This window comes from Eretmochelys imbricata, chromosome 9 (genome assembly GCF_965152235.1).
Source record: "Eretmochelys imbricata isolate rEreImb1 chromosome 9, rEreImb1.hap1, whole genome shotgun sequence".
Lineage (NCBI taxonomy): Eukaryota > Metazoa > Chordata > Testudines > Cheloniidae > Eretmochelys > Eretmochelys imbricata.
In genome coordinates this window covers 74,289,596-74,310,190 of record NC_135580.1, presented here as the reverse complement: position 1 = coordinate 74,310,190, position 20,595 = coordinate 74,289,596, and the positions used below count along the sequence as shown (strand labels likewise).

The 20,595-nt window shown below is 39.0% G+C and overlaps 1 protein-coding gene across 1 annotated transcript in view; it reads left to right on the top strand.

Moving 5' to 3' along the window:
- The window catches only part of LOC144270092 (connector enhancer of kinase suppressor of ras 2-like), a 470,860-nt gene that overhangs the window by 128,714 nt on the left and 321,551 nt on the right, over window positions 1-20,595 (top strand). The window contains exon 5 of the mRNA XM_077826316.1: window positions 14,594-14,635. Within this exon, the coding sequence (XP_077682442.1) occupies window positions 14,594-14,635 (42 nt within the window). The remainder of the gene's footprint in view (window positions 1-14,593; window positions 14,636-20,595) is intronic.

The following is a 20,595-nucleotide window of genomic DNA, read 5'->3' as shown; positions in this document are numbered from 1 at the left end:
CAGTTGATCCTCAGTTCTTCACATTTTCCTCCCCCAACATATTCTATTCCCCTCTTTCCCTGATTTCCAGCATATAATTCCTTGCTGTATGCTTTCTTGTTGCTTACCCAACTGATACATATTAGACTTGAAGTTTTTCATCATAAATCAGATGGCCACTAGATCCCTAATCATTTTGTTGTTGTTCTCTGAAGTCCCAGCAATTAGTCAATATATTTCTAATAAGGTGTCTAGAATGTAACACACACCATTGCATGTTCCCTGCTAAATGTTGTCAAAGATAAGCTAAAAGTGGATGCATAGACAAGAGCTAGACAAATACAGTAGAAGTATATATTTATAAAAGTCATTGTAAATGAAACCTGCCAATTCACTTCATTGATATTCATGACCCTTTCATTTGCAATTTGAAGTATTCCTGTGAGCAAGACAAAATTTCCAAGAATGTTCGTAGACAGTGAAAGCATCATGATTACTAATGCAGCATCACCAGAGCAGGCAGAGAGCACAGATAGCAAAGGAGGATGCACATTTTGCCTTGTCCATACCTGATTGGAGAGGGCAAAGCAGCTGCAGAAAATGGTATATAGTTAGAAGATGAGTGTCATACTGGCATATGGACAGCAAGAGATTGTCACTTGGAGCCTAGCAGTTCAAAAGTGTCTAATCTAAATTAAATAAAATCTGTAGAAAAGGTATATTTCTGATGTAAATGTAAAGATTTTAGAAAGGGCTCATGTACTCTTAACCTCTGAGATTTATTTAATAAAATGCACTATTGACTTTCTCTCCTTAAAATTCAAATTGATTAAATAAGCAAGAACAGATTTAAAGAGTTGCACTGCTAAAACCACACAAGGCAGTCATCTGACTGGGTGATACAACAGCTTTTCAGACACACTGATAAATTTTGTTGGTACCTGGTTGACATAACCTAGGATGTCATAGCTAGATACAGAAAAGTAAGTGTGTTTGTATACAAGAAAAGTTCTACAGTCATTCTGGAAGTGATTAATAAAATGTGGAGATCAACAGTCATTATTTAAGCTTAGAAAATATGTGGATTGCAATGTTGTGCCTTGTTTCCATGGCAATCATATGCTTGCGATTAAATGCTGTTTCCCCTCTGAAAATAATTGGTATCCTCTTGATATACAAGTGCAGCAGGAACACTGAAGTTCTAGAGCAGTGGTCCCCAAACTTTTAATCGGGAGCAGGGACAGGGCTCTGGGAGGGGGGATGTGGATAGGGGTAAGGGGGCTGGGGCCACAGCTGGTAGTGGGGGCAGAAAAGACCCTCGGCTGGGAACTGAGACCTGCAGCTGCAGCCAGGTGTGGAGCCCTGGGCATGGGGCCATCAGCCAGGACCTCGGGCACAAGGCTAGCAGCTGCGGCCAAGAGCAGATCCCGGGCACAAGCCCAGCACCCGGGACTGGGGCAGGAGCACAGCTGGGTGCTGCTCCCTCTCCATCCCCTGTGGGCGTTGGTCTGGGCCCAGCTGCGCCACCCCAAATGTTCCTCCTCACCTCCTAAGGGGGCGTGCCCCACAGATTGAAGACCTCTGCTCTAGAGTAAAGTCTGAGTGCATAAGTCTGAGTTAGTGCTCATCTCACTCTTCCTTGGTCTCACTAATTCTCTATTAGCACCAAGGAGGAGGGAGATAGTGGAAAATAGCATTGCACAGATCCACAAAATAATCATAGCTGAATATCTTGCTATTGAGATCCCATCGTTGTGTTAATATGTGAAGATGATGCATCAGAAAAACACAATCTTATATAAATATCATAACACGCTATTAGGACACAGTGTTGATAATATTTTATGGCTCTCCAGTGACTCAGTAACACTTTCTTTACAAAGCAGACTGCCATAGCTCTAGAAAAATGAATCCACCAAATTAATCCAAATCTGTTGACCTGGAAGGCATACTGCAAAGCCTATCTATTTTCTTTAATGTTAGTGTGGGACAAGGGTATAACAGCTCATATTCTTAGGGAAGAAAGGGTATTTATGTATTTTTTTCAACGTTCTGGTTAGTTAATTTTCCTTTGGGCTTTGTAGGTCCTACTGGATCCAGTATAGTTTTATTGTTCGTGTACAGTAGTAAGATATCTTAAAGTTGCTTAGAGCCCACAATAGGTGCTTTTCATGTTTGTTTTAATTAAAATAAACAAAGTGCTGTTCGAAATAGTATGTTGTTAAAGCACACTAAGGAACTTTTAGTGTACACCAGGAGGGTCTACACAGAACAATTAACGTGCAGCACGTTAGCGTACTTTAGAAATCTCACTCCCATGGTGATCATTACCCCACCCTGTAGTAAAGCCCCTAGATAAGTTAAGTAGATTGAGCTACTTCAGTAACTGGTGTGTGTGTTCCATGTCATGAACCATTCATTTAGCTCATTGTGGAGTCCTCTCCAAGTTGCAACTTTTACCAAAAAAAAAAAAAGGGGGGGGGGGTGGGGTGGATACCAAAACTGGACAAGTATTCTTGTTGTGGTCTCACTAATACAGTATACACAGGTAATATCACTTTTGTACACCTACTTAATATACCCCCATTCTAGACATGCAAAAATTATGTTAACCCTCTTAGCCACAATATCAAAATGGGAGCTTCTGTTCAGTTAATTAACAGTGATCCCTAAGTACTTTTTAGAGTCACTGTTTTCCAGGATACAATCCTCTATACCGTAAAAAAATGCCCCACATTCTTTATTCTTAGATGAGTGACCTTGCCTTTGGCTGTATTAATGCATGCTACTTGATTGTTCCAAGCTTGCAAAGGGTCTAGAGCACGCTATCAGTTGCCTGTCCTTATTATTTATCACACAACCAGTCTTTATGTCATCTGCAAACTTTATCACCATAATTGTACATTTCTTCCAGATTATCGATTTAAAAAATTGATTAGCGTTTGGCTGAGCATCAATCCTTGTGTGCCCTATGAGGAACCTCCCCCCGCCCCCTACCCCCAACACACACACACACACTTGCTGAAGAATCCCCATTAACAATCACATTTTGAAATGAAAAACATTTTGTTCTAAGCATGTGTATTTGTAGATTCAGGACTAAATAGAGTTGTTCATCTTATTTGTAACTTGCCTTTTCTCTTTATTTATTTATTTATTTATTTTAAATAAATTCAGTATTTTAATCAATTAGAATGGTGATGGCATGAGGTACTTTGGCAGGGGTATTCTGCATGATGCAAGAGCTGGTTGATACCTTGTTTGAATGTGGACATATAACACTACTACTATTTTGTAGTTCTCTTTACTTTACCATTTTATAGAACAGAACTAAATAGTGGGTATTCTATGATATAAAAGCCCCAAGTTAAAACTCCACCTTTAAGCATGTTTCTAATCCGTTTTTTGACAAGAGATAAATGTGACACTTTAGCTATCATTTATTTCCTAAGTAAAATAAATAGACTGAAACCCTGTGCATGTTAAACCTTGTGGTCAAAAAGAAAATAATTCACCATAATATTCTAAGTGTAATGCTCTCAGTGGTCTTAAATGCTTATTTAAACCAGACAGATGTAGAAAAAGCCTTACATTTTAGAAGATATACATATATCCCAATCACTATTAAAAAAAGAACATCTTTAAATTCTAATATAAACTTCAGTATGCAACATAAGCATAGACTTTTTTTTCTCTAAAATTAATTCATTCTGCTCTACAAAACAGAGAAATTTTCAGGTTTACTATACATACAAGTCCTTTAGTCTTTGACCTGAAATAATTGTTTACTCAGAATGAAGCTTACATTGTATTTCTGACACCTAAATTAAAGGAATAATTTTTATTGGAACATTAGCTCTAAAGTGAAACTCTAAGCCTTCCTCTGATCATTTTGTTGTCTTGGTACTTGAAGGGTTAAAGGGAGGCAGTATTTAATAAAATGGATATTCTGTTTGAAGTATGTTTAAACTGGTAGGAAAAAACTGCCTTAGGCATTGCCAGCCACACTAATTGAATACTTTTTGTACCGTAGAAAAAAAAAGCCAGTATGAATACAGAAAAAACATCAAAGGGATACTTGACCATGAAGTGCAAATAGAAATTCTTCTATATCCCTAAGTTCTTTGGTTCTCATCTTCCAGTTTTAACCTTTTTTTTTTTTCTTGTACTGAAACTAATTTTTTCTCAAAACTAATGGGGGGGAGAGGGGAAATAGGGTTGGTATAGCTACATCGCTCAGTGATGTGGATTTTTCACACCCCTGAGTGACATAGCTATACCAAAGTATGTAGCGTAGACCAAGCTTTAGACAGGCTTCCATGGCTGTCCCTACACTTTGCTGGGGTCTGCTGTGGTCCCTGGAGCAGCCCAGAATTGGGCTATCTGTGCTATGGTTTCTTTGCTGTGCCTCGTAGGTCTCAAGAATCTAGATGAGTAAGAGGTTTTAGCTGTTTCTTATTGGAAAAGAGGAAATGTCAGACTAACCCAATAGAAGAATTCAAAATTTGGAAAGGAAGGAAGTTTCTGATGCTAACAGGTGGAATATTATGTTGTTATTAGCTAAGTTATGGAATATTATCTAGATATTTGGTCTTGATAAAGAATTTAGAACAAATTATTTTGTGTTAGAGCTGGTCAAAAATGTTCATGGAGCAGTCTTCTGTTAGAAAATGAGATTTTTGTGAAAAACAAACTTCCTCTGGAAACACTGATTTTTGTAGGTCCATAATGACATTTTGCTGTTCCTAAAATTTCTGATGTTCTTATGATGTATTTAGCTTTGTAAACAGAGGGGGTTCAAAGACCAGACACCAAATTGGAGCAAGGCATGGGGCAGTACTAGGCCAGGGAGACCCCACCCCTCAGCAGTTGCAGGCCTGTTCTAGTGGTAGGACAGTTAAAAGGACACTGGAAACCCAGGGGCAGGGGGAAAAGGAGTTACAGGCTGTACCAGCAAGTGAGGCTAATACGTAGAGCTATGGGAAGAGTGATTACAGACTTGGTAAGGCACTCTGGAAGCTGTGATCCATATACCCCCCCCTCCCCCCCCCGCTTCCCGGTTTGAGTTGGGAATCGAAGAACGACCTCAAAGGAGGGGACGTTGTCCCTCTGGCAGACTATGCTGATACTGCGAAAACTGTGACCACACCCCTAAAGGAGCTATAGCCCAGAAGGAAATAACCCGGGGCGTGTAACTTGAGATGGACCAACAAGTGGTCCAGACACTGCAACATCTCTTTAGGATCCTGAGTCAGGATCCAGTGGAATGGGAGGGCCCTGCTCCCCCCCACAAAGCTGTCATGACAGAACCCCAATGGGAGAAGAAGGAATACACAGGAGGGAGAGGCTCTCCTGTATATGACTCATCAGGGCCCACTCTAGAACAAGCCTATGGAAAAGAACGGAGGAGCCACTGTGTGATCACTAGACTAGCTGGCTGTTGAATTGACCCACTTCAGGGAGGTATTGAGCTTGATTCTTCTCTGATTGGTTTGACCCTTGTGCAGCTCCATCGAAAATAATGGAGTAATTCGTGATTTGTACTCGTGTAACTGAGATGAGGTTCAGTCCCATGTGATTTCTACTTTCTTTGTGCTTCACTTTTAAAGGTAGGGAGCCTTCTACTTGCCTGTTGGGAGCAATGCGGAATGCCAGTTTAAGATGACCACTACAGAAAGTAATATATTGTGTGCTCTCTCTTTGTAGCAATCATTTTAAGACGCCTGTCAGTACTGTTTCCCTTCCCCACTTCTGGGCAAGCAAGCAGAAAAGTTCCTGCATTTAAAGGTATAGCAGACAGAACACAGAATCATGACATTTACATAACTGAAGACACCATACTTTTATTCCTTCTGAATCTGGTTCTACAGCATAGCTAAATATTGCCTTGACAGCTGACTGGCCATAGCGCTACATGTTTCAAAACAATATATAGTAAGACAACAGAAATTGTTGAGGGAGAATTTTCCAATTTAATCATCTTGGGTAGTATTACAATTCTATTTATAAAGTTTCTGTTGCTTGCTTGCATATAGTGTTGTCGTACTGAGCTCTTTTCATTTCTCAAACAGTACTTGGATTCCCTCCAGAAAAAAAGAGACCCACAAAAGGAAATCCTCAGTGAAAAGATGCAAACCAACTGCATGAATGTAATGGTTTGATTTAAATGCATGGTTTGGCTTAAAATAAGAGCCTCCTAAATTGTTGCTCAGAATTCATAGTGAGCTTTTTTGTAGTTTCAAACTGTGTGGTTGAAATTAAAAAATAATCACTTTCATCTATGTTCACAATTCCTGGTTCAGGCTGGAGCCAGGAGCACGTTTAGTAAAGTACAGACCACGACAGGGTGACTGTTTTTGCAGAATTTATGCTCTGACCAAAAGTGGGAAGAGGTGGAATTTTAATGACTGTTTTCATATTCTTTCTAGTCCAGTTTCTTTGGCTTAAGAAGCTTGCCTGAGCCTCCCGCTACTTAAGTCTTCATGACGTGCACAGTCATATAAAATCAATGATTCTCATGAGGTTTCTTTCATTTACAGAACTGTAGAGGGCAAAAGCAGTTAAGAAAATCACACCAAATTTTCAATAAATATAAAAAATTTAGCAGACCTATTTAAAATATATAAGCAGAGTAAAAATCAAATTTTATAGAAATCATATTGTAAAGTATAGATTTGGGACTGAATGAGAAGTAGGCCATTTTTTTAAAAAGTGCAGTTGATACAAGTCAAAGCAGTTCTCACAGGTGCTTGAATCTCACACAGCATTTATGTAATTAACAAAGCAAAATGGTAGATTTCTTTTAAAAATATGTATTCACCATTGCACTTTTAAATGGACAGCACTTTTATTTTCCATAAAAATTCTGTGCAGTTGGTGCAGCCCCATAAAGCCATGTTCAAAACATGTATTTGATTGCCTTCTGTCACACACAAAATTGGCAATGTGTGATTATGTCAGGCTGTTGGTTCATTCATAAGCAACGTGCTGACATTTCAACCCAAGGAATATATCATTTAAAGTTTAAGGAAAATGTTATTTAGAAATTTTATGTTTGAGGCAGATGTCTTGGCATGTATAACTATTTGAAATAATTCTTTGTGTGGAAGTTGAAATAGACTCTTTTATAATAACTGCATTCACACACAAGCCTTCGTTGTACCAAAGTGTGTGTGTTTAAGATAGTAAAGTTCAAAGATTCAGCGAATTCAGCCTTCAGTTTTACTGTGCATAAAAAAAACATGCTTCTGACTTCTGCTGGCAAATGGGGGCATCTTCCCCAGGCACATACAATCTTGAAAAACATATATTTGGTCTCAAACCTTTAACACAGAATTTACAGGCTGCATGAATAAGAATGTAACTTCTCTTGCTACAACCAGCAATGTCACCACTATAATTAAGGTTGTCCCATTTTTCCCTTTAAATTCTTTATTAGAAGGTAGTGAGTGCAAACACATTTCTGTAGTGTTTTGATTGAAACGTAAAGCTTGAAGCTAAGGTCTATAATGGGGATAAGATTGGTATTTTGTGGAAAGCTGTCATAAGTTACTTAGCTATTGTATTTTTAAGAGAATCAATTGCATATAGCTATTTTTTTAAAACTCTGATCTAAAAACTAGACATATAACTGTATCTTTTCTTCCTGAAGGATACCAAAGCACTTAATTTTGCTGATTTTGACTGGCCCTTGTGTAGGTGCAAAAGGGGAGAGTTCCCAGAGCAGAGGCCAGCCACAGTTGTCATCGCTGCATTTGTAACCCACACGTCTTCTGGGTGTGGTGTTCTGTCGCATCTAGTGGCACCAAGACCACTTAGAGTTAAATGATTCTGCTCTAGAGCCTTAACTAAGAGTCACTTGGCTTTTAGCTCATGGGGTAGAGGCTCATGTACTAAGCTCCTGAGGTCCTCGGTTCGATCCAGGGTCCGTTGGGGTTACACATTCACTAGCAATACAAGCCAACTCAGGAAGGGCAACAGGGAAATATCCCTTTTTACTGCACTTACACCACCCAGGGGAAGGGAGCTCAGGCTCCACCTCCTCCTTAAGGGGTGCAGCGGTATCCCAACATCACCTTCCCACTTGGGAGCTCCATAAAGAGCTGTGCCCCAAAGCAAACTGATTATACAAAGATCCACCAATGAAATACTGCCATCTCTGTCGCAAAATATGGCACAGAGCACAGAAACTCTACACAGCATGTCAGAACAAGAAATGAAAAATAATGTAATTTTCTATGGGGATTTAAAACCTATATTAATACCAGCTTGGGAACTGCACAAATTCCTCTTCAGAATAAAGGACACTAATGAATAGTTAGTTATGTAGATCTCCCAAGCAAATAACTTTGATTTAATATATATATATACATTCATTGTTCTAAAAGATGAAAAACTGACCTTATTTTAGTGTGACGAAGCACAGCTAAAGAAAACTGTTCAGGTCTACTGGGCGTATGCGTAAAATTCTTTTTAAAACCAGCATTTTTCATGTTGTCCATCTGTTCCAGCAAGTCAGTTCATTAATATACATACTTTAAAGGTACATCATTACCTCTCTGAGTCAGAGACGTGGTATATTAAGATATAAGTGTGCATGTGGATATGTACTCCATCCTGCATACTGAATATTTATTAAAGCAAATATAGGTAGTACACGCTTGGAAAAAAAAATGCTATTGATTCACCAGTGAGTTCCAGCTGCTTTGTGCTGCTCTAGCAAAGCAAAGCAGCCATAAACTCAGTCAAATCATCTAGGCATATGGCTCCTTTGTGACTCCAGAGCATACTGATTAATCTAATCCAACACTGCAAAAAGTACTGTAATTCCAGGTATTCACGTTTTCTGCAACATTAGCCCTTGGGCTGCAATTTTCTATCTTTGGGCTGTCACTATTTATTTTTTTTAAAGTTTGAGCAAAAGGTCTTGAGTCACTTTTGAGTCATAGGAGTGTAGGAAAAGACTATTATTGTCATTGGAAGAGGACTACAGGAAAAAAAAGACTGAATTTTGAAACTTGAAATTTTGCACAATCACACATTGAAGTGTTTGCATTGCTTAATTTGAATAGGGTTGGAGATGGAGATATTGTTATAAGCAACTGAAAAAATAATAGTTAATATACTCACTAGGCAACTGCCGAGTATTTGGGGAGTGGAAGAGGTTATTTATTTTTAAGTACCCTGTCTTCTCTGTGACAGCACGGTACACATTCTCCCTGCTTGATGTGACCTCACTAAGGTAGCTGTTTTGCTTCTGGGACAAATTACTTCCCTCATTCATCTTATTGAAAGACACCTAAATCCTGCAAATGTGAAAACCAGCAATGTCACAATAGGAGAAAATCATAGGCACTGGAAAAAAAATCCCTGGATCCCCGGTTTCAGGTTTCATTTCATTCTGCCAGTTGTAAGCTTCATTTAGGTTTTTTAAAAAAACAAGCTTTTTCCAGCCCTCGACCTGCAAGACGCATATTTTCACATTAGTATACGCCCTATGTACAGGACATTTCTTCAGTTTGTACTGGGACAGGATCATTTTCAATATACACTACTACCCTTTGACCTCTCCACAAACCCACCGAGTGTTTTCCAAAGTCCTTACTGTGGTGGCAGCCCATCTTCGCAAGCATGGGGTCATGATATATCTCTACTTAGACGACTGTCTAATCGAGGCTCACACTCAGGCAGAAGCCGTTGCAGTTACGCACCAGACAATGTCACTCTTCACCAGTCTCGGCCTACAAATAAACTCTGAAAAGCCCACACTGACTCCAATCCAGAAACTAGACTTAATCGGCATGTATGTAAATTATCTAGAAGCAACAGCATCATAACCTCTTCAGAGATTCACTGTTCTAATGAACCTCATCAATACCTCAGTGCACAGCCCAAGGATATCAGCCAGGACCTGTCTTCAGCTACTAGGTCACGTGGCAGCAACCACATATGTGGTGAAACATGCCAGACTACACTTATGCTGTTTGCAGGGTTGGCTCAGGATGGTGTTCACACCACACAAACACAATCCGAACAAACTTCTGAGTATGCCAATGAAGGTCAAGGACTCATTACAATGGTGGACTCAACCACACAATATCTGTGCTGCTGTCCCTTTCCTTCAACCTCCTCCAGAATTGATAATCACAAGGGATGCCTCTCTACTGAGGTTGGGTACCCACTTAGTCAAGCTCACAGTACAGGGAAGAGGGTCTCCTTCTGAATCAACACTCCACGTCAATGTAGTGGAACGACGCGCAGTTTGCAATGTCTGTGCACATTTCATGCCTCTGATCAAAGACAAAAACGTACAGATTGTGACGGACAAAGTAGCCTGCATGTTCCACATAAACAAGCAGGGAGGAGCGAGATCACACTCCCTATGGATGGACTCCATAAAATTCTAGACATAGTGCATACAACACAACATAACCATATCAGCCACCTACCTGCTGGGGTCTCAGAATGTCATGGCTGACACATTAAGTCGAAGGTTCTCAAATGACCATAGTGGGAAATCAACACCTGCATTATCCAGAGCATATTTCAATTATGGGGGTTCCCCGCAATAGACCTATTTGCCACAAAACAAATGTCCAGCTTTTTGCTCCAGCGTGGGTCTTTTGGGATCAGGACTCAGCGACGACGCACTTTTCATACCATGGCATGCACCCCCGCCTATATACCCCACAGGGACTCCACTTGAAGAAGAGAGAGTTACTCAGCTTGTGCAGTAACTGAGGTTCTTTGAAATGTGAGCCCTTGTGGGTGCTCCTGTACCCACCTTCCTCTTCTCTACTTCGGAGTTCTAATTAATTCCTCTGCGGTAGAGAAGGAACTGGGGCATGCAGGTGGGGGATGCAGCGCTAGTTAATTGCTGCTGCAGGCCCGAGATGGGGAGAGTGCATGTGTGGCCCAGCCAGTTACTGCTGTCAAAATTATCCAACTAGGGGCATAGGGTGTACAATCAGCTAAAGTGGAGTACCCACAGGGACTCACATCTCCAAGTACCTCCATTATTGTACAAGGTGAGTAACCATCTCTTACCTCTACAGTCTGCTCACAAATTTATCTCTATCAACATTCTAAATCACCAGAAGTTTCAAGCAAAGAAAATATTATTTTCCCAAATCATGTTACTGGGCTAAAGTACAGGATGAACAATAGTCACATCTTGACCAGTGACAGATTTAAGAGCCCACATTTAGTGAACCATCAATGTTAGTAATAAGGAAGCGGTAATCTCCTCTTTCTAACGGGATACAGCAGTTTGGGCCTACCACTTGTTTACGCTGAAGGTCCTTTACACCATCCTCCTAGAGTAAAGGGACCTTGAAGTGGGTGTCAGTGTAGTAAAAGAATAAAGTTTACATTCAAGGAAATATATCTGACTACTTTCAAGAAATTATATGCAGAGCTGATTATGTAGCTGTTGGACTGACTTTTTCTGCTGGAGAATGAAAAATTCAGACGAGTTGCCAGCCATGTTGAGGCATCCCAGGCCCCTTCATGCTTCCCCAGAATCCCAATTGTACTTCAGCTGTGTAGTAGCAAAATTTCTTTCTCTTTCTCAGATTTTATTAAACCCTTAAGATACTCTAAAAGAATCTCATCTAATTTCTGGCTAGGAAATCATAATTAAATGTTATCTATGCCATCTTCATTCCACAATTGTTTTTCTCTCTCTTTTTGGGGAACCTTCATGAGGTGACATTTTCAAAACTGGTCTAATTACACCAGAGGGGAAAAAATTGGTTTTGAAACATGTATAGTCTTATCTGACCCCAAATGTTTTGCTTGTCCTATCAGTAGGATATAAAATGGTATTTTACAGCTTGTGCAGCATGCCTGTGTCCATATATCTTTATGCCATGCTGTTCAACATTACTATCTAAAACCAATGTCTTCAGCTACACAAGCTGAGCACGTAACTGCCTGGTATTAATATTGTATGTAACTCTGTTGGGCAGAAATCTGGTTGCTCTGAAGCGTATTGTCATGAAAAGAGAGGTGAAGACAGGGCTGTTTCATTGTTATGGTGATGGATAATTTGATCTGACCTGCAAATATTCAATATTTTAATTTTTTATAATTAGGGCTTATGTTCTCCCTAAGCTCTATTCTTGGAAATCAAAGTATGTGCTTGGTCTAGTGAAAAACACTTAACAGACCAACCACCTGTAATGGAATGCAATCAAAGTGCGAGCTGAAGGAGTAGTAAGTAGCCTTTGACCAAGAGTGACAAGTTTCATTTTCCTTGCTATGATAAATGAGCTAAGAAGTGTGAATGCACTTCTTAAGTATTTAGAAATCTACTGTCAATACAGATTTTGATCCAGATTGTGGTGTTCAGGCATTTGTTAGAGTAACATGGAGCCACTCTGTCACAGGGAGCTTGGGGAGGGATTGCTCTTCAGGGGGCCTGATCCCTGATGTGTGCACATGTTGCACTAGCCCTTGGGAAGGAGAAGCCTGCTCCTTTCTGTGGGCCCTAAGTGATGGGACTACAACTGTTTCTGATCCATGAAGAGGCTCCACAAGCCCTTCCTGTATAACTGAACAAGAGACAGGAACATTTTGGATCTTTATTTCCTTTTCATATCCAAGATAATCTATTCTCTTCCTGTAAGCAACTCCCATCCACCCAAAAAATAAATAGGTACATTTTATTTACCTCTTTGTGGTCATTTGCAATTATAACATCTTTGCACTGAATAAAGCTGACAGTCCCCTTCTTTCCTATCCATTTACCATTTAAGAGGCAATGCCAAGTAGTTTAATTAGGGTCAGCATTTCACCTACCCTAAAATAAGATGGTGGAGAATTCATGGATTCTATTAGAAAAAAAATCTGTCAACAAGAAATATGAAAACTAATCCCTGTTGTCACTATTTTCAGTGGCAACCTCAATTCCAGTGCGAGCAAATCCTGCTGGCTTTGTAAACCATAACATCTCTGCTGTCAGGGAAATGACAGAGAAATGCAACTCTCTTCTAAATGAAGAGCATCACAAATCCAGGTGCAAGTAATTCCACTGTGCTATGTTTATGGTTGAGTGCATTAAAGATTTTCTTTCTTTTTTTTTCCAGAATAAAATAGGTTACATCAATCATAAGATAGTATGGTTGTGCTACATTTTGACTTGTAAGAGCAACATTTTCTAAGTAGAGGAAGTGTGTCATCTAAATGTGTGCCCACAACTTTGCCTTCACAAATATTTCTTTTGCAAAAGACCAGTTGTTCACAAAAACAGTTTTAATATGCACAAACCACATAGAAGATGGAGGGCTAGATTTGGAAGAACAAATACGTTTTCACACACATTTTATCTTTTCCAGGAGCAAATGATTGAGTTTTAAATGCAAAATTAGAGGCCACTAAAAAAAGTCCCTAACAGTAATAAGTACATAAAAATAGATTACTCTTATCTCAACAGCGTCACATGTCTTTCCAACATAGTTTGCCTCACTGTATGCTAAACTCAAGCTTAGATACTTACTGTGGTTTGTGAAGAATTATCTGTGAGACAATCTCTCTATTAAAATGTAGTTCTTGCTAAGAAAAAGGATTGAGAAACCCTTGTGTACCCAAAACGATGGGTAAAAAATTATGGCTTTTTTGAAAAACTGACCTTAGAAGTAATGTGGGGTGGTTTTTATATTGTACTACTATATCTGTGGTATGAGTTTCTTTGACATAATTAGGTTATAAGGTCGTGGGGGCAGGGGCCATCTTTTTGTTCAGTGTTTGAATAGTGCCTAGCAAGATGTGATCCTAGTCCCTGACAAGGGCTCCTAGCAGCTATGTTAATATAAATAATGAATAACAATAATAATCTGCTTTTGTTTCACAGAAATCTGTAAATATAACTCAAGATGGGATATCTGCCTTTTCACTTGTAAATGTCCAAAAATATAACAAACTTGTTGTGATATATAATGCATTTGAGCTCAAAGCAGAAGACCCCTGATTGTCAAATATGGTACCTGCAATCTGGTGAAGGTCAAACAAGACTTAAAAATTAAAATTATGTCTATTCCCTGAAACACCTTGTCTTCCCATCATTCAGTCATGCCATCTGGTACATATTTAATAATAAATAAATAATAAGTGGGGGGTACTCACTGGCTGGGGACCTGACACTATAGTCTTTACTAAAGAAAAAATATTAAAGTCGTCAACTTTCTTTTGCCTGATTGAGAACTTTAGGACTAGGCCATGTCTGTCTAGGTCTAAATGGTCACTAACATTTACATGATAGTGCATTTCTGCGTACATCTCTCTGCTTATATTAATGATCTCTTCTCCCCCTGATACAGGTGCATAGTTCCCATTACAAAGAACAAAAACTATAGTCCTATAAATAGAATAGATCCCTAAGGTTAATGAGAAGTTACTGCAGTGAAGTTTCCCAGAGAAAACAGAATAACCTTTAGACATTCATGTAAAGCCTGGAGAGATGACTTCGCTCTGTGTGTGTGTGTGAATGCAAGAGACACATTCTAACAGTGTAAAGTGTTAAATTATTACTAAAAAGAAAAATAATAATAATAATAATAATGTGTGTAGGGCTAAGATTTTAAATCTCACACATTTTTTTTTTTCTTTGCTATAGGATTGCACAGTATACGAAACAGAAAATAAAATTCTTCATGTGGTAAGTAATCTTATTGTTCCTCTTTTAAACTATGTGCAGCTATATATCTCTTCATTTCCAAGACTTACAGTACATTTTTAAATCTAGTGTAGGAAAATAAGGAATTTGGCAGTGGCAAATGGTAATGGATGACACTAGTCGCTAAGAGTTTTGTAGATTATAAAATCAAAAGGGATCATTATAATCCTCTAATCTGACCTGTGTAACCCAGGCCATAGGACTTCCCTGAATTTCTGTTTGAACTAGAGCATATGTTTCAGAAAAACATGCAATCTTGATTTGATTTTAAAATTTCCATTGGTGGATAATCCACTACAACCCTGGGTAAATTTGTTCCAATAGTTACTTACCTTCACTGTTAAAAATTTGTACCTTATTTCTAGTCTGCACTTGGCTAGCTTCAGCTTCCAGAAATTAGATCTTGTTGTGTTATTTTTGACTCTTGGACTGAAGCGCTCTCGGTTATCGAATTTATATTTCCCTTATAGATCGCTCCCCATATAGATCCTGTGACCATCTTACCCCTTAATTTTCTCTTTGTTAAATTAGACAGATTGAGCTCCTTAAGACTATCACTGAGAGTTATGTTTTCCAGTGCTTTAAACATTCTTGTGGTTCTCCTCTGAACCATCTTTTTCACCATCATCTTCCTCTGCAGCATGGGCCACGGGGTCACTTGCAGTTTTAAACTAATGTAAATTCTCTGTAACTTGAAGTCTTTAAATCATGATGTGAGGTCTTCAGTTACTTAGCCAGAAGTTAAGGGTCGATTGAAGGAGTGGTTGAGCTAAATTGTGTGGCCTGCAATGTGCAAGAGGTTAAACTAAGGTCAGAAGGCAATATCATGACTCTCTAAAAATCTGTGTCCAATTTATCAACATCCTTCTTGAATTGTGATGCCAAAACTGTGGGCACAGTATTCCAGTAGCAGTTGCACCAGTGCCAAATACAGATGTAATATAACCTCTCTATTTCTACTTGATATTCCCCTATTTATGTATCTAAGAATCACATTAATCTTTTTGGCCACAGCTCATGTTCAGGTGATTATCCACCAGGACCCTGAAATCCTTTTCAGAGTCGCTGCTTCCCAGTGTAGACTCCGCCTTCCCATAAATATGGCTGACATTCTTTGTTCCTAGATGTGACTTTACATTTGCCTGCATTTCAAATGTGTATTGTTTGCTTGCACCCAGCATCCAGATTGCTCTTTAACAGTGACCAGTCATCTTCAGTATTTACCACTCCTCCAATCTTTGTCATATGCACACTTTATCAGTAATGATGCAATGTTTTCTTCCAGATAATTGATTAAAAACAGTTATAGAATAGGGCCAAGAACTGATCCCTTCCGGACCCACTAGAAACACTCGATAATGATTCGCTATTTACAGTTACATTTTGAGATTTAATAGTTAGCCACTATTTAATCCATTTAATGTGTCACACTGATTTTTGTATCATTCTATTTTCTTTTTCAAAATGTCATGATACCAAGTCAAATGACTTACAATACTCCTAAGTATTACCTTTATCAGCAAAATTTGTAACCTTCTCAAAAAAAGCTAGTTAGTTTGACAAGGTCTGTTTTCCATAAACCCATGTTGATTGGCATTTATTACATTATCTTCTTTTAATTCTTTATTGAGTCATGTAACAGCCATTCCCATATTTTGCCTGGGACCTATGTCAGGCTGATGGGTCTACAATTATCCAGCTTTTTCCAGGTATCCTTTTTAAATATTGGCACACATTAGTTTTCTTCCAGGCCTCTGGAACTTCCCCAGTGTTCCAAGACTTATTGAAAAGCAATGCTGATGGTCTACAGAATTTCGTGGTCAGTTTTTTTAAAACTCTCAGATACAAGTTATTCAGACCTGCTGATTTTAAAATGTCTAGCTTCAGTAAGTGCTGTGTATCACCCTCTGTAGTGACTGTTGAAAAGGAAAGTATTTCATCCACAATATATGATCTGAATATATCCTCTGACTTTTTTTCCCAAATACAGAACAGAAATATTTATTGAACAGTTCTGCCTTTTCTGCTTTATTATTGACAGTTCTTCCATTTCATTTAATAATGGACCAGTAGCATTCCTATGGTTCTTAACTCTGCTTGCCATAGGTTTCTCTTTCGGTCCTTTTGCTTCCATTGTCAACTTTCTACTATTGCTAGCTTCTGATTTATATTCATCACCATCAACTTCTTTCTTCCGTTTGTTTTATTTATTTATATAAAATTATGAGCTGCTTTCACTTCTCCTGTAAGTCAGGTTTATTGGTTTTTTTTCTCCGTTATGGGATCATGCCTGTTTGGGCCTCTAGTAAAGTGTTCTGAGACAGTTCCCAATTAACATTGACATTTTTTTGGTTTAAATTCCTTCTGTCAACTGATCTGCTTATACTTGTTTTCAGCTTTATGAATTGACCATTTTAAAGCACCAAGTATATATGTTTTGGTTTGGACTCTATTGCAAGTGTAACCAAGTCAAAATCACTGGTACATATGCTGCCACTAATTTTTAGTTTTGTGATCAATTCCTCTTTATCTGTCAAGATGAGATCTAATGTAAAAGTCCTCCATGTCCTCATTGTCATACTGGCAGCAGTCACTCAGATTGAAGTCTATGGTAGTGCAGCTTTTTTTCCTACCCACATAATGAACAGGTGCTTTATAGATAGAGAATAAGATGACCTAGTGTGATTTAGTGGTGTGTAGCAGACACCAACTAACACTCCATCTTGTAATGTATCAGTTAAAACATTGATCCATAAGCATTCAACATAATTTGTTTCCAAGTTGTCAGGAGCTTGGAAACCGGTAATGCCATTTTTGACATAGTGCTAGTCCCCCTCCTCTTTTGCCCACTCTTTTCACCCTCCCCTTTTATTGTTAATTTTATGTCTTCCTAATAGTCTAGCCATCCTGTCTCCATGAAGATTGGTTTCCCTGCTACTGAGATGGAAGCCATTCAAACTTTTCTCTTCCCACAGAAGGTGGACTAATGTTCCACAAAACCAAAATCCTCCACCTGACACTGGTTACCTTGCCAGTGGTTCACTTCCAGAATCTTCTCTCTTAATTCCTGTCCTGGGAGTGAAGGATCTCCAAGAAGATCACTTGTACGTTCTTCTTCAGCACCTTTCCGAGTTCCCTTAAAGTCATCTGTAATCTGTGAGGTATCCTGTGAGGCAGCATCATTAGTATCCATATTCACCATCACCATCAGATTCTTACTTCCCCACACGCTTCAGAAGGCTGTGCAATCTTAGTCATGTCTCGTGTCTTGGCTCCAGGAAGACAGCACACTGTTCTGTTGTCTGCCTGTCTTTTGCAGAATGTTTTCCCGTTCTTCTTGATATAGAATCTCCAACCAGTATTGTCTGTATTCTTGAATGGTTGGATATCTCTTTGTGGACATGCTTGATGTTTCCTATAGGTTGGACTGACTAGTCATCCACAGGTGTGCGGCGAACATCTCTCTGTTCCAGTCAAACAGCTGGATGGTCAGAGATATCTTCTGTAGTTTCTACACTGAGGACACAGCAAGGATTGGAAACTTATGGCTTTTGGAATTCCTCCTGGTTCTTTTCTCTCTAGTTGTCACAGTCTGCCCATCCTTGTCTGTCTCCAGCCATATAGAGTGGTTTAAATGTTCTTTTTAAGTGTTCTATTTCAAAGGGCTGGAAATAATCAACAATGTTAACCTGATATTTTTAAAAACAATCCAGAAAATAACAAGATAATACCATTTATATAACATTTTTGATACTAGAAGCTCTCAGAACATTTTTATATAACTTCAGCATGCAAATGCACATTTTCTTATTTTATGCTGTTTAATACAAAAACATACATGGAAACAAATGAAAAATAATTAGAGCTGGCTGGATTAGTTAGGAGCAGATAAGAATCAGACTGAACAATTTCCTATTCTTTGAAGCAAATCAAACCCAAACCTTTAGATGTTTTGAAAAGTTTGATCCTAGAACTAATCACCAATACTTAACTTTTGGTGTCAAATCCATTTAGAAGTATTGCACTGCACTGTAGGATAGTGCACTCTGGGGCTTCTGAGCATAGGAGATTTAAACATAGTGTCATGGAAGCACAGCAGATAATCTGGCACTTTACCTGTTGATACCTTGCCAGTTAGCACGTAGAGTACCCCACAGGTTTTATCCAAACAAGTTCAATGGCTGGAGGGGTATGGGGGGAAGAGACATGTGTGAAAGTCTGCTGCTTAAAGAGAGTACATCATCTCCCCTAAAGATGCATGATGCTCTGGTGGTCAAGGGTGCTCTCTCTTTCCTCAAGATATAGGAAAAGAAAAGTTGTGATGGCACAGAAAGAGTTGCATCCTATGGATTAGGGGACATTTTCAGAGGATTTGCAGGCTTTGGTATGCTTTTGAGAGGTTTTAACCAAAAGGTCTGATTTTTTTTTTTTATCCTCTGTTACGTACACTGCTTCCAACCAGAATTAAAATATGTAGTAAACCATTAATGTGCAGTTAGATTCAGAAATTGTGCAGTGACTTCTTAGAAATGAGTTTACTGTTGCAAACCTGTTTCTGGAGGGGGACTTTTAAAAGGACCTGAAGTCTTATGTGGTTTGAAATGTCTCTTTTTGCACGCAATTTGCAATTCTAGCTGCAGGTGCCTTCCAAATATGCTTACTCAGCAGAAATCTTGCACTTGCTGCTTTTGTCACTACTCAGATGGATGCTTGGGCATGTAGAAAAGAATGCAGAGAAGCCCACAGTCTTAGTATTTACACAGATTATATAATGTCTGCTGCATTTCCACCACCTAGGACTAATTTTCCACAGGTTTTATCTTTCTTGGTTACAGTACTGGTCAATCGTGTAAATCCAATCTTTTGTCTTCTACCAGTGGTCAGTACCTGATGAATTGGAGTAAGACACAACAAAAAAGCCACATAATACCCCTGGGCAATTGTGCAGTTCTGTACAATGGTCAAAGGAATTAGCTTTTGCGTTGAAATCTGATTTACCCTTATTTTAGTTTGCATAATTACAGTTGTTATAATGGGGTGGCAACACCATTATAGTTAAGGTTAAGATGAACTTGCTGTTTAACAGCTGATTTTTCTGAGTATTCTAAATTCATGTGCTTCCTTTTATTGTCTTGAAAATTGCAGTGCATGAGAGGGGCTGGAGTGAGATTAGTGGCCCAAATGTGGGGTTGTTTGAGCATAGAGTTCCTGAGAGACAGCCCACCCTTCCCCTCTCACCCAAAAATCAGTGGAGCTAAATGCTAGAATGCAAATCTGTGGAATACAACACAAACAATGGCACAGTCTCTTAGGGTATGTCTGCACTGCAATGTAAGCCCAGGGCATGTAGAATTTGAGTTAACCTCTGGCATGAGCATCTACACTCATTTGTAAATCCAGGTTAGGAATTTTTGACCCCTGGTTCCCAACCTAAGGCTCCAGCATCTACACTGCATTATGAGGGCTTGAGTCCAACTACTCATATCCCAGATTTCCTAGCACCCTCCTAAAACATGATTGCTCTAGCCCTTTGTTCATGGTGCAGTGTGGGAAAACTTGACTGTCCACCAAACTGGACTGCTCAGAGGACAAAGAAAGTCGGTCCATGGGATACTTTTGGCAGACTCCCAGAGCACAGGTTCAGTATGTTAGGAGTGAAGACACATTTAGGCCCGACAGAAGTCTGCTGTGGATTTTAAGAGACTGTTATGATAACATTTAATAGTGTAAGCATAAGTAGAACTGCGTATGTGTAAAAATTGCAGAATAATCATGTTTAGTGTTGCATCTGCGTAAGAAATCGCACAGTAATCATGTTTGAGAGAACAAGAAAAGATGAAGTAACTGAAAAGCTAGATTTCAGAGTAGCAGCCGTGTTAGTCTGTATTCGCAAAAAGAAAAGGAAGCTACAGCTCACTCAGCTTATGCTCAAATAAATTGGT